The sequence below is a fragment of the Myotis davidii genome, unplaced genomic scaffold (assembly GCF_000327345.1).
Source record: "Myotis davidii unplaced genomic scaffold, ASM32734v1 scaffold88, whole genome shotgun sequence".
Classification (NCBI taxonomy): Eukaryota; Metazoa; Chordata; class Mammalia; order Chiroptera; family Vespertilionidae; genus Myotis; species Myotis davidii.
In genome coordinates, this window is record NW_006300377.1 from 4,614,284 (window position 1) to 4,629,160 (window position 14,877).

The 14,877-nt window shown below is 48.9% G+C and overlaps 1 protein-coding gene across 1 annotated transcript in view; it reads left to right on the forward strand.

Moving 5' to 3' along the window:
* Window positions 1-14,877, forward strand: part of CSMD2 (CUB and Sushi multiple domains 2) — a 495,158-nt gene that overhangs the window by 211,051 nt on the left and 269,230 nt on the right. The window contains exon 6 of the mRNA XM_015572780.1: window positions 11,638-11,750. Coding sequence (XP_015428266.1) covers window positions 11,638-11,750 — 113 coding nt within the window. The remainder of the gene's footprint in view (window positions 1-11,637; window positions 11,751-14,877) is intronic.

Below are 14,877 nucleotides of genomic sequence, written 5' to 3' on the forward strand. Positions count from 1 at the left end.
TCGCCACGGCAGCCAATAATCTCTCCTCAATTCCAGACTGATTGGATCGGGATTTCGGTCAGAGCTGCCAGACTCGGGCGGGGCTGGCTGGCTGCTTTCTGGAGGGAGAGAGGGAGCACCAATGATGCTCAAACTCACAATGGCAGTCAAGTGGCAAGCCAAGGCTGGCATGGGAGGCCCCTCGATAAGTCATGTCCAAGCATTTCCTCTGGGTGAGAAGTAGCGTTCAAATGTATTCCCGGAGGCCTCTGCGAGGCATGCATTGCCACCCTCCCAGGAAGTGGGCAGGTCCCTTCTCTGAGTCATGCTGACAGTGAACAGGCAGAAGATGGCCAGCTAAGTCAGCAGGAGCTGGTGGAGGCCAGGCCAAAGGGAAGGTGGCTGCCAAGGTACCAGTCACTGTGGGTGCCACAGAGTGCCTGTCCTTGCACCCCCATTCTGTTCTGTCACTAGAGGGGATACAGTTGCCCTTTCTTCCCCTGTGGAATCTAGGCCAGCCTGCTCCTGGTCTGCTTTATCCCTGTATGCTGTGGAGCAGCAGTCACCACCCGGTGGTCTGTGGACCACTGGTGGTCCGTGAGGTCCTAAAGGTTGGCGACCGCTGCTCTGGAGAATAGGGTTTATGGCCGATGAGATGGTATCACCTTTCTTCTCAGACCTAAGCAAGGGAGGCAGAGAGTTCACATCTGTGAGGCGCCTACTGTGTGTCTGGCACAGTCCTGGACACGCTATATCCACCACCACGGCTGTTCTACACAGATGAGGAAACCGAGACTCAGGAGCTATGGCACAGGCCCACCTTTACAGCTGGTAAACAGTGGAACCCAGGTTCAAATGCAGGACTGTCAGATTCCAGAGGCCCGGCCCTTCACCCTTGACCTTTTTAAACCTCTTGCCTCTGTGTAGGGGGATAAGACAGGAAATGAACCAGACAGGTGACCTTTCTACCTTGGCAGAAACCTGAGCCAGGAAGGGGAGGGGCCGTGTGGAGTGTAAGCTTGCCTTGGTCTCCAGGCTCCTGAGGTCTGCACCCCATTCCTGGGCCACGCCTGTTGGAGGTGGTCTCTAGTGTCTCCAGGCATGGGGACCATTAGGTCTCCATGTAGGATCTCAGTTCTAATCTGTAGTAACAGAGACTTGGGTGCAGCGAATGGGCAGCTGAGGTCGCAGCAGCTGGTCAGGGTTGAGATTGCTCTTAGATTCTGTCCCAGTCAGATTGGAGAGGACCTGGAGGAGGACGAATGTACAAGGCACAGGACAGTGTATAAGAATGAAGGGGAGCCGAACCGGTTTGGCTCAGTGGATAGAGCGTCGGCCTGCGGACTCAAGGGTCCCAGGTTCGATTCCGGTCAAGGGCGTGTACCTTGGTTGCGGGCACATCCTCTCTGGGGGGCGTGCAGGAGGCAGCTGATCAATGTTTCTCTCTCATCGATGTTTCTGACTCTCTATCCCTCTCCCTTCCTCTCTGTGAGAAATCAATAAAATATATTTTTTTTAAAAAGAATGAAGGGGAAGTAGAAGAAATGATGCTCAGACACCGTGTTTGCAGATCTCCTGGAGGCACAGTCTGATTGGCCCAGCTCAGGTCACATGCTCACTCTACCCCCGCCCCCCAGTGCCATCAGCTGTGCCCTCAGGGTTTCAGGAGCTGTGGGTTGAGACAGAGGGAGACTCATCTTCTAAGGCTTCAAGCACTCAGAAAAGAATGGAAGTACCTGATTGAGACCTGGAGACAGAAGAGGAGAGAGTTGGGCAGCCCCTTGAAAGGTTGTAGGAGATCCACCACAAGCCTCTTCATCCAGAGCGTGGCACCTGGCACCAGACCCAACCCCTTCTGTTCACTTCAGCATCATGGGCTCAGCCTCTCGCAGAGTCAGGTAATGCCTCACCCAGCAGTCCCACCAATGAGCAGCTGAACTGGAAGTGGAAGGAACTGACACCCCAAGCCACTTCCAGAACTTCTCAGTGTAACATCCCCAGGACATCAGTAATGACATCTTCATCCCTCCTGACAGCAAACACAGCCAGGATCCCTGCCCCTCAGTTCTCCCTGGCTCACATGCATGCCTCCAGGGTGCAGTGCATCAAAGGGAAACGCATTTACCTGATGCAGTTAGTTGGTGTGGGTTCCCTGGAGCTGACAATTAGACGCACAGGGAAGAGCCCTGATCATTTGTTGAGTTTATTAAGTTGCTGCTGGGGAAGAAGAAACATTTGCTCACATTTATTACCAAACTCCACCGGTGCTATATTGGGGATATGTCAACATGACAAGAGTCCCCCCAAAAGATACTAGCAGCTGCCACATGAATGAGGAGCACAGCGAGGGCTGAGGGACCAAGGGGTTGGGGCAGCATGTCTTCATGGTAAACCCAGCATGACCTTCGAGGCCCTGCCTGCTGCCCGCAGGCTCACCTGCTCACCTGACCCCTGCTTTGCCCTATATATGCCGTCTGCTTCCACCACCAAGATCTCATTCATGTGTTCATTCATTCAAGGGTTCCTCCTTCTAGTGAGTGATATTTACTGTGCCCTTTCTTTGTATCATGCACTCTGCAAGATACTAAGGGAAGAACTGAACAAGAAAGAAACAGCTCCTATCTTCAGGAAATTCACAATTTGGTGGGTGAGGCAGACCCCTGAATGCCGCTGGTGAGCAAAGCCAACTTCTTGGAGCCATTGGCTGTAACATGACACTTGAAGGATGAGCAGGCAATAGCTAGAAAAGGTGCGGGTGTGGATCAAAGTGGGCAGGGAGGATTTGGCAAGGAAGTGAGTTCTTGATCACTGGAGGTATTGAAAACATCTCTACTGACTCTTTGTCAAGAACGCTGTATTTGGGCTTCATACATAGCTGGGCATTAGACCTAGGAGACTTCTGAAGCCTTCTCAAATAAGATTTTAAGGCTAGCTGGTTTCCTCTCTCCTGATCACAAATTAGAAAAGGTGTCCCACTGTTGAAAGCAAGAGAATGCTGTTTGTTCATTCGTAAATTCTTTCATTCATTCAAAGGCATGTGTATGCTTAACCATCTCCACCAAAGCAGCTGCCTGGAGTAACTGGCCCTCCCATGGCCTTGATAGATCCTCCTGACCATGCCTGTGGGGCTGTCAGCCCAGCTGCCTGCAGGCCGTCTCCCGCCCCCACCCTCGATGCCTGTGCACTCCCTGCTCCCACCAGCTGAATCTTGCTCTTTCTGAGAATCAGATGGGTTTGTTGCCAACTCTCTCGTGCCAGTCATACTTGTTATTGTAATTATGTGATTTAAATTAAACATCACATAAACTGATGAAATATGAGTGTGAAAGGAAATATAGTTGCATCTATGGAAACTAAATTAAATGCTTTGGAATGGCTCGATGAAGGGAAAGCTCTGGAAAGAATTGCTTCCTAAATATTAGGTGTGCGTGAGTGAGACAGCTGTACCCACTGAGTCAGTTCCACTGGGACAGGGACCAATTCTGTCTTGTTCACTACCACGACCCCAGTGCTTAGCACAATGCCTGGCACATCATAGGTACTCAATAAGCATTTGTCTGGATGAGCTATAGCAAAATTGGAAATGGTGAATGATGTATTATGGGAGTAGTTTATGCAAGATAGACAATGCAGAGAATGAACCCATAGTTAAAGGAAAGGCCGTGGTCCTGCATTAAATGGATTGGCAAATAAATGTACGTTCAAGTATTTTATATTATAAGGAAATGTTTAAGCTACGTATGCATTTTTTTATTATTCACTACTTAGAAAAGTAATTTTTTTTATCAACCAATTATATCAGTAGAAAGGCCTCTATGGTAAGTGTCAATAAAATCTTTCTATAAAGGGCAAAATAAATACTTTTGGTTTTGTAGGTTATAGTTTCTGTCACAACTACTCAACTCTGCCATTGTAGCGTGAAAGCAGACAATATGTAAATGGATGAGTATGGTTGTGATCCAATAAAACTTTATTTACAAACAGCCAGCACGCTAGAGTTGGCCAACCCCTGTTCTGTGGAAGTGATTTGTTGTGTGTGTCAGGAACTGTGTTGTGTTGGTGGATATACCAAGAAAAAGAAGATCTGTCCCTGCTCTTAGGAAGTTTGCCTTCTAGACAGAAAGATGGGCAAGTCTAAAGATGATCATGATTTGATGCACCCAGTACAATGGTAGGGGCATGTGGATGGTGCAAAGGGGACACAGTGGAGGGAACTGCCCCTCTGGTGGGAGCAGGAGAAGGGAGAGGTGGAGAAAAGGAGACACTTGGTTAGGTTCATGGGATGAGTGATTTTTTGCCCAGGTAGTCAGGTGGGACAACAGGAGGGCATTCCAGGTATACAGGGAATAGCATATGCAAAGGCATGGAGACATGAACGTAGCTAGAGATAAAGAGGGTGTCATTGGAGAGGGAAGGCATGAAAAAGTTTGGGCTTAATACTGGAGCCAGTGGGCCTTCACCAGGACATTTCTAGAAGGGTTTTCAGTTGCATCCTGGTGTCCTTTCCCTCTCCCAGGGAGAAGCGCAGTGGGCAGGTGGGAAGGAAAGAGGGCCTGGGAGTGGGGATAAGGTAAGGTGGTGATTACCTGCTGTGTATTTCATATTCTTCCCAGCCAGCATTGAAGATGGAGGGCTGGTTTATGGTTGGCCCCGGGACACAGAGATGCTTTAGCTCTGAATCAGATCCAAGGGGTGCACATAAAGCCCACGGAGGTATTCTAGGACAGCGATCGCCAACCAGTGGTCCGCAGGGTTCAAAATGTTGGTGACCATCGGTTTAAGGAAATATTTGGAGCAGTGGTCGCCAACCGGTGGTCCGCAGAACACTGGTGGTCTATGAGGTCCAATAGGTTGGTGACCGCTGTTCTAGGAGCACAGAAGTCAAACGTTGTATTGACTGAGAGTGGAGGCTGCAGAGAGAACAGGACATTGCAGTTAAATCCTGTAGGTTACAGGCCTAGCAGGGACTCCCCATATCTAGGGAACCACAGTGGGAGTAGCACCCAGTGGCAAATACAGTGCCTTATATACAGTATATGCTTGGTGAATATGTGAAGGAACGGATGTTCTCCTGAGAATGTCAGTTTTCAGGAAAGATGAGATTTACACCAAGATTGCCTAACACTCCTCTGCCTCAGTCCCTTGCAGAGTCACTGTCATCTTGTTAGGGTGGCTCTCAGCACCCCAACAACCTGTGAGGGAAGCTTCTTCAGAAGAAATGCTTCCGAGGGTGGCTCTCAGCACCCCAACAACCTGACTGTGAGGGAAGCTTCTTCAGAAGAAATGCTTCCCACAAAGTCTGCTCTGAGCTCTCCGATTACCAAGAAAAGAGCTTCGAGCTTTCTGCAGAGGAACTCAAAGCCACTTTTCCCATAATCAGCTACACGCATTAAAGGGAGTGATTTTTTTTTTAATCCTCCCAAGTCAGATTCCATTAATGAAGCCCCATTTAACGGAAGTCAATTTACCAAAAAGGAAAAAAAAAATGGAGTGTAATTGCTTAAATACATTTTATGTTGTACCGCAATAGCAATTTCCTGGGTGAACTTGGAATTCCCCAAGCCCCCCATAGTGAAATTAATGTGGACAGAAAGGTTTGAAAGGGAGAATCTCTCTTTGTGTTTCTCTCCTTTAATTATGATTCTAAGAGGGATCAAAATTAAAGAGGATGCTGGAGGGAGGGGAACAACAGGAACAAAATGGAATTCAGCCTAAACTATTCCACTGCCTTCCTTCATGCCTGCATATTATGTCTGAGTACGTAAGCTCTGAGTGTGATGGCCCGGGTTGGAATCCCACCTCTGCCAGTTAGTAACTGTGTGATCTTGAGCGACTTACCTAACTTCCCTGTGCAGCCAGCTGGTACAATGGGAAATGGCATAAAAAGTGCAAAAGCAGAAAAGCACAAAAAAGCAGTCTGTGTTTCAGTTCACATAAGGTCTTCTATTTGGCTGGAGAATGGTGTGTGTGTGTGTGTACTCAGGGAGGGCAGGCAGGTGGGAGTCATACCAGGAAGGCTTTACTGAAAAAGTGACATTTGATCAGTCTCGAAGGAAGTGAGGGAGTGAGCCAGGCGGAGGTCTGAGAGAAGACCCAGGTAGCAGGCCGAGGGAATGTCAAGTGCAAAGGCCCTGAAATAGGATCAGGCCTGGCCCGTTTTGAACAGCAAGGAGATCATGTGGCTGGTCATAAAGAATAAAAGGTTGAAGAGATGGGGAGACAGAAGAGAGAAGGCACATAGCCATAGTGAGGTATTTTACTCAGAGGATTGGAAACTCAGAGTAAAATTTTAGTTTGTTTTTACTTAGCTCTGTTAAGGTACAGTATACATAAACTAAAATTACCCATTTTCATTGTACAGTTCTCAGAGATTTGTCAAATGTGTGCATCCCATAAATTGCTAATTCTATCTTCTGCTTCATTTAGCCTGCTGTTGATTCCTCCTAGTGTATTCTTCATTTCTGAATGGTCCTTTTTTATGGTTCTATGTCCTTTTTAATGCTTATTATGTCTTTGTTTAAGTTCTCACTGAGATCATCTGTTCTTCCCCTAAGCTCTTTGAGCATCCTCATAACCATTGTTTTAAACTCTGCCTCTGGTATCTCGGTTGCTTCCATTTCATTTAATTCTTTTTGGGGAGATGTCTCTTGTTCTTTTATTTGGGGCATATTTCTTTGTCTCCCCATTTTGTGTCTGTGTATTAAGTAGATCTGCTATGACTCCCAAATTTGTTATAATGACTTTATGATGTAGGTGTCTTGTTGGGTTCAGAAGCACAATCTTCCAGATCACCTGAGCTTGGTGCTCCAGGAATGTTTCTTGTGGGTAATGTGCACCTTCCTATTATAGTTGAGTCTAGAATGTTGTTGGTCCTTTTGTGGTGCGGTTTACCCTCAGGCTGGCTGACTATAAGGATAAACCTCGATCACCCGTGTATGAGTCTCTGTGCAGGGCTGCCCCCGAAGTGGAATTGTTTCCAGCAGGGTCTGGTGCCTGCCACAATCCCCCTTTGGGTATGCTGCTTGTGTGGCTAGTTGGGTCAAGCTCTGGTGTAGTCTGAAGGCCACCACTGGTTGTATTGGTTCTGGGTCCACTTGGACAGGGTTCTGGTACAGGTTGATGCCATAAATTGTGTGTAACCAGCCTTGGGTTACCTGTCTGGAACTACCACACTGTTCACTGTTTGTGGCTGCATCTACTGGGCCTGGGTGTGCATGGGAGGGGCCAAGCTGTGTACAAGGGTCAGTTTCTTTTTTCTTTTTTTTTAATGTATATTTTATTGATTTTTTACAGAGAGGAAAGGAGAGGGATAGAGAGTTAGAAACATCGATGAGAGAGAAACATCGATCAGCTGCGTCCTGCACACTCCCTACTGGGAATGTGCCCGTAACCAAGGTACATGCCCTTGACCAGAATCAAACCTGGGACCCTTCAGTCCGCAGGCCAACGTCCTATCCACTGAGCCAAACCGGTCAGGACAAGGGTCAGTTTCCTTCAGCTTATAGCTGGGGGCAGATCGGAGGCTACCTGGTCTTCCTGGAGTCTGCTAAGGAAACATTGTAGAGTGGGCCCAGGCTGGCCATGTTCACAGGAAGGGGGAAGCACTTACTGAGTTTCCTCCAAAAGCTTCTCCAGAGAAAGAACACACCAAAGATCCCCGATGGGTGCAGCCAGCGTACCCTCTGCAGGACTCAAGCACTCAGAGTGGTGTCGCTAGTAGTTGGGGGACCTGGTAGTGCACTCTCCAGGCAGGTACTGGAACAGTAGGAGTGCTTGAGCTGGGAAGATGTCTGGGTCTCTAGCAGACTCTCTGCTCTCCCAGGCAGACTGAATCCCCGCTGGTTTTCACCACCAGATGCCCTGTGGGCTCCTCCGTCTCTGCTGCTCTGGGTTGGGGGTCCCTGCATGGGGCTGAGCCCCACGCTCCTGGTAGGAGGGAGTTTTGCAGCTGAGATATTCCTCTGGTTTCTCAGCCACTCCACCTGTGTGTGGGGGCCGGGGGGAGGGGGGCACATCCTTTTCTGTGTCTCCAGCCTCTTTGTGGCTTCTTCTGTAAATCCTTTGTTATAGTACTTCAGTTTAGCTAGCCTTCAGTTGGTTATTCAGGTTGATTGCTTTATAATTTAGCCATAAATCTGGTTTGGCACCAATTGGGAGGAGGTGAGGGTAGCTTCCACCTATTCTGCAGCCACCTTGGCATGTGTACATCGCACGTAACTGCCACCTTGTTCAGGATAGAGAGCATTTCCACTGCCCAGAAGGCCCCTTGTGCGCTTTCCCAGGCGGTGCCATCTGTAACACCCCAGCTCTGGCCACCACAGTCGCTTTATCTCGCTGTAGATTGGTCTTTCCCAGAGTTGGATGTAAATGGAATTGCACAGCATATACTCTTATCACTCAGCATACTGCTCTTGAGAGTCATCCCGTTGTTCCATGCATCAGTACTTTTTTACTGGAGGGTTTTGAATAAAGCATGACACCATCTCCACAGCAGAGTTTGTTGTTAATCCTCACCCGAGGATATTTTTCCCACTGATTTTTAGAGAGAGTGGGCGGGAAAGAGGGAAGCAAGGAGGGAGGGAGAGACAGAACATCGAAGTAAGAGGAACATATGCCCCAACTGGGACTAGAGGTCCAACCTGCAACCCAGGTACATGCCCTTGAGCAAGAATCAAACCTGGGACCCTTTGGTACGTGGGCTTATGGTCTAATCACTGAGCAACACCAGCCAGGGCACACACACACACACACACACACACACACACACACACACACACCCCACCTTTCTTTGATAGATGCCAAGAAAACTCTTAAATGTGCAATATTTACATCCAAGGAGGTAGGAGCAACTTAGGACCCTGCAAAGTTAAGCCTTGGGAATTAACAGGATCCATAAGGTGGGAGGTGACCCTTGGGGCTTTGCCAGGCTGTACAGTTAGGGGTTAAAGCAGATCCTGGGGCTGGCTTCTGGTTACAGTCTTGATCATTGCTCCCATCCTGCTCTTGGGACCCCATTACCCCCCATCTGCCCCCCCTCCCCTTCATCCCATTTTGCAATAAACAGCTTTTGGTTTTGAATTATTCAGGTAATTTCTCCCTCTTTTCACTTCCTTTATGTAAATAGCCTCTAAGCTTTGTCATTGAGATAGAATTGAATTTGGCCTGGAGAAAAAAACACAACCCACAATACTGTTTGTGGCTCCTTAAAAAACTTAAATGACTCGGCCTGTAATAAACTACTTTAAATGGGATCTGGTGAAATACAGTAATTGGTTTCTATAATAGCTCTTACCATAACAATATGGGTTATATTCCTGGAGTTTAGTGTATGTCAGCATTTTCATTATAGTAAAAAACTCAGTGATGCAGGGTGTTGAGCTCTGTGGTTAGTTCTTTTGTTTAGTACCTATTAATGGAGACCTACCATGCTAGATCTCTTCTGTTTGCTCCTCCAGATCCTCTCCCCTCCCTTATGCTTCCTGTCCCATGCCCAGGAAGACTTACCTATCAGTATGCTTGCTCCCTTGCCCCCGGCTTCCAGTTGGACAAGATCAACAGAAGCATCAGCAAGAGATTGGAGGAGGGGAGGGAGGAGAGTGAGTTCCAGGTATTCATTCCTTGCTCCCTTCTGGTGCAATTTGGACAAACTGGCTGCAGTCTGGACTGAAGATCTGGATCCATGCACCTTCTCCTTCAGGGATAACCATTTGCTCTGGAAGGAATCATTTGCTTTGTGAAGAATCCATTAAACTCCTGAGATTATTATTCTCATATGACCTTGCCAGCTATTTTCTGCTGGAATCCTGACACTCCTGCTTTGTACCAACCATTCTGTTAGGTGCTTGGTAACAAAGAGGAAGAATAAAAATGATGTGGAAGAAAATAGCAGCTCCCACTTACCAAGAGCTCTCTGTTTGCCAGGGACCATGCTAAGGTCTTTCTGTGTATTATCTCATTTAATCCTTGCAAGCCCTTGAGGGAAGGGTTATTATTGTCCTCGTTTTATAGAGAACGTCACAGAGAGCTGAAGTAACTTTTATAAGATCACACAGCTGATCCCGCCAGAGCCCACCCCTCTTTGCCACAGAACTACACTGCCATCTTTGAGGAGTTATCTGAGAGAGACACACACCTAAAATGAGTTATAATTTGAATAACACTGGCATCACAGAGGAGGGGCAAGGAAAAGTATATTGACTGAGCTAATACGTGTCAGGTACTAGGCTAGGTTCTTTACCCACAATGTCTCTCATTTATTCCCACAAACTCTCTGGGGGCTGGTGTTCTTATTGTCATCCTCAGAAAGGTTCAGTATCTGGTCTTAGGTTACATTGGTAGTTAGTGGTGAAACCTGGATTTGAACCAAAATCTCCGTGGCATCAAAGCCAAGAAGAAGAGGAAAGGCTGTCCTGGGGCTGTGATATCTGAGAGCTTCCCAGAGTCATCATGGTGACATGTTGTGCAGGAGTGAGGGTGGCAGGAGAGCATGTCCTGGCAGAAAGGCAGAGACTAGAACAGGCGCTCATGGAGCGCTTAGGTGATGGAGGCAGTGTCAGGGAGTGGGAGCAGATGGAGTGAGGGTGACTGTGCCCAAGGGGAAGTGTGAGGAGGCTCGTGCCTGATTTGTACGCAGGAGGAACAGAGGGAGACACTGGGCACCTGGCCACTTGCAGGCTGTCAGATAGCGGAGAGAAGATGGGGGGATATCTGGGGTGCAGGAGAGTCAGCAGAGCGAGGAGGGGTATCAAGGGCTTAGGCTGAGTGTGGTAGAGAAGGCCAGCAAGGAGCAGAGGCCAGTCCAAGCAGAGGACTGGGGGGAAGGTTTGGAAGGCCAGTCTTGTGTAGGTACTGGGGAGCCACGGAAGGTTCTTGTGCTCTGAGTAACTCTAGGAGGAAAGATCTGATTGAGCTGGAAGTTGGTTCAGGACGGCAGTTGGTCAAGAGGCCAGGACAGTAACCAGGGACAGTGGGGGATATCCTGGTGTCCCGCCCACTGAACTGGACTGGCTGGAACCCTGAGGAGGCTAATCTAAGGGAAGAAGGGCAAGCCAGCAGGGACAGGGAGAGGAGCCAGAGGAGACGCAGGGCCTAATTAGTGACTCCAAAATGGGTTCTCACACCTGTGAAGGGCCACAGTGTCTATAGTGGTGTCCCCAGCCCTTTGTCCTGAACACTTGCAGGTCCCAGGGGCTTGCCAGGGGGAGCTGAACCTCTGCCTGGGAATGGGCACTAGCCACTGCTGGGGAGGGGGACACTGGTTCTCTCCATGGGGCTGACCTTGCACTGGGGGTTCTGGGTCTCTCCTGGGGTGATGTGGACATCTGCAGGGGGGTACTATGCTGGGGGAGCTTGATTTCTCTCCTGGGGGGCAGGCTAGAGCTCTGCTGGGGAGCTGGACCTCTGCTCCAGACCTAAAGGACCCGCCCCCTCCTCGGACATCTCAGGGAAGCCGGGAGGTGAGAAGGCCCATGGAGGAGCCACCTCCAGCAGCTTAGGCCCTGGCTACTGGAGGCCACTGGGCCCGCACAGCCCTCCCTTCTTGCTCCAGGCTTGGGCGGAGGCCCCAGCAGGCATGGGAAGTGGGGAGACTCCTGGATGTCTATTCCCCTGTCCCAACCAGCTGTGGTCCCTGACCCTGCCACCTTCCTGTCCCCACAGGTTCACCGGAGCCAGCCTCCCAGCCCCTGTCATCAGCAGCAAGAACTGGCTGCGGCTGCACTTCACCTCCGACGGCAACCACCGACAGCGTGGCTTCAGCGCCCAGTATCAAGGTAGGCAGGCCAGGGCGGCCACGGGTCCTCTGTGGGCGGCAGACGTGATACCAAGGGCAAGCTCACCCTGTCCCAAACTGGGTCTGGTGTGTAATGTGGCTTCAGGGCATACTCTCCTCTGTTCTTTTTTTTTTCCAATCCTCACCCGAGAATATGCTTATTGATTTTAGTGAGAGAGGGTAAGGTGGGGGGGTGGGGCAGAGAAAGAGAAACATCGATGTGAAAGAGAATCTCCTGTACCTGCCGGACCAAGGATCAAACCTTTCAGTATATAGTACGACATTCCAACCACCTGAGTCACCTGGCCAGGGCTGAGGTCCTGTTCTTATTGCAGACACGGAGATCTGTATAACTGCATCTCTACATCTGCCTCTGCGGTCTGTGGCCCAAGGCAGTGACATTTCTCAAATGTGTAGGCCAACTCGCCCCACTGCAGGCCAGGCTACTCATAACACTCAATATCATGCTAGACACTTGATCAGCATCATCATATTTAATCCTCATCATTGCCCTGGGAGCAATGATGAGGATTAAATGCCACCATTCCCATTTTATGGACAAGGAAACGGAGCACAGAGAAATTAAGCTAGTTTCCCAAGGCCATCTGAACTGCCTTTTAAATGTAGAGTTCGCCCTCTTAGCCTATCCCAGTGTAAAGTGGGCGAACAGTCACATGTCAGCCTCTCTCATTTGATGTGGAGCACAGTGCATTTCACATGTAGGCAACATAACTTAGGGAGCACTGTCGCTTAGAGGCTCAAATCTCTCAAGAGGTGTCAGTGGCCAGAGATCAGACCAGGAATGGCAGGTGGAAAATGCAGGGAGCAGATTTCTACTCCAATCATAGAGAATTTCTAACCCCAAGAGCCACCTATGGAGAGGAGTGGGTGAACCCCAAAGCAGGGAGCTGTCTAGGACCCAAGGAGATTCAAACTGCATGGGACATATGGGAGGACATTCCTTTCAACCTTGAGTTTATTCGCAATGCACACAATTTGCAGAGCTAAACACCAGTGGTTTGCTACATAACTTGCTCATTAAGCCTTTAACTGTTACCAATTACAAATTGATGTTGGTTCTAATTGATTCCATAATGAACTTGGATTGTGCACCTATTAAGGATCCAGCCCTTAGGAGGCTCGGGGGAATAAAAAGAGGAGTGGACTTGCATTGTGAGTGAGGGAGGGAGTGAGTGATGGAATGAATGAGGGACCGAGGAAATCAGTGAGGAACTGAGTGAGGGACTGGGTGATGAGGGTCTCGATGTGAGGGACTGAGGAGGGGAGTGGGCACACAGTGACCATGCCAGGGGCCTGAGGGAAGAGTGAAAGTGAACTAGAATCACTGCCCTGTGCTGAGAGGGAGCCATTGATACCAAGTGGAGATCTGGGCAGCTGTCCCTTCTGGCCCTACTCGAGCCACACAGCGCAGCACCCTGCCCACCCCAGAGGCAGCACTGGCCGAGCGGAGCCCTGCCCAAGCCAGGTTTTCTGGCTAGAAACTGGGATAAAAGCAGCACCGGAGGCAGAGCGTTCCCTTCAAAAGTGAACCTCTGATGAGCGCCCTCCTTGCCTCAGCCGTGGGTAGAAGGACATCTTTAAAATATTTACAAAGTAAACAAGAAACTCCCCGGGGAGGCGTCCTGGGGGCATTTTCCATGACTGAGGCTGGGCCCTTGCAGGAGTGAGGCGCCTGTCTGGACCTTCCCATGGGCTTCCCAAAATAGACAAGCAGAGATGAATGTTGTCATTTCATCGGATTAAATAGGTGCTGGGTGTTTCTCATATTTCCATTTACTCAGGGTCCATTTGTCTTGGTCATCAGCTAAGGTTTGATGCCAGACAATGGGCAGTGAGAACCCAAACCGGAAGACTAGGAGGTCAGGAGCACACGTAGGTTGCACACCTACTGTGCACCAGGCCCTGTGTTAGGCACTGTGTGTGCATTGCCTTTTTAGAGTTTCCCCACAACACGTATGTTTTTAATTCCCATTTTTCAGCTGGTGGAGCTGAGGCTCAGAGAGGTTATGTAACCAGCCCAAACACACACACACACACACACACACACACACGTCAACACACGTCACAGCTTATAAGTGGCAAAGCTGGACTTCGCAGGCTATATTGTCAGTTTTCTGCAAAATCATAGGACCTTCTCTTATAGCGCTTTGGGTGTCTTGCCTTTTCTATTTGACTGGTAGCTTTTAAACTTTGTTTTGTTAATCTCACTCCACTGAAAAAAAAATAAATTTTCCATCACAACCCAGTACACACATATATCTGTAGAACTAAAAGGAAAATGTCACTAAGTGGCATTTACCCTGACTCAACGTGAGGCACCCTGAAAATGTCTTTTCCAATTTTTAATGTTGATGCAACCTCTAAAAGAATTTCACATGTCTGTAGCAGGGAGCAACCTGAAATCTGAAAAAACTGTTTCACTTATGAACCTCTTAGAAGTAGGCCCTGTCTCATCCTCCCTCTGTCTCCCTCAACACAGCCTGGGACGGGTTTGCACATTTGAGTGTGTCAGTGTTTGTAAAGGGCTTTCTTCCTAGTTGCGGGCTCGTGGCAGTTATTGCTTCATTCCATCCTAACAGCAGCTGTGTGAAGTAGGGACCGCCATCAGCACCACTTTATAGGTGAGGGGTGAGAGCTGCAGAGAGGGTGCGTGCTGGCTCAAGCTCTCATCGCTGGTGTGTTGGAGCAGTGACTTGGACCCAGCGGCCGTGTTCCCCAGGATCCAGCATGCTTACATACGGAGGTGTGTGCTGATGGTGGGAACAAATGGTTCTCCCCAGGACCTTCTTTTTATAGCGCTTTCCAGGATGGGTGTACGTAGTGAAAGGGTATACACCAGTCATGGCGAACCTTTTGAGCTCGGCGTGCCAGCATTTTGAAAAACCCTAACTTAACTCTGGTGCCGTGTCACATATAGAAATTTTTTGGCATTTGCAACCATAGTAAAACAAAGACTTTTGATATTTATTTTATATATTTAAATGCCATTTAACAAAGAAAAACCAACCAATAAAATGAGTTCGCGTGTCACCTCTGACACACGTGTCATAGGTTCACCCTCACTGCTCTAGAGGAACAGAAAAGGCCCAGCCTTAGAATAAAAAAAG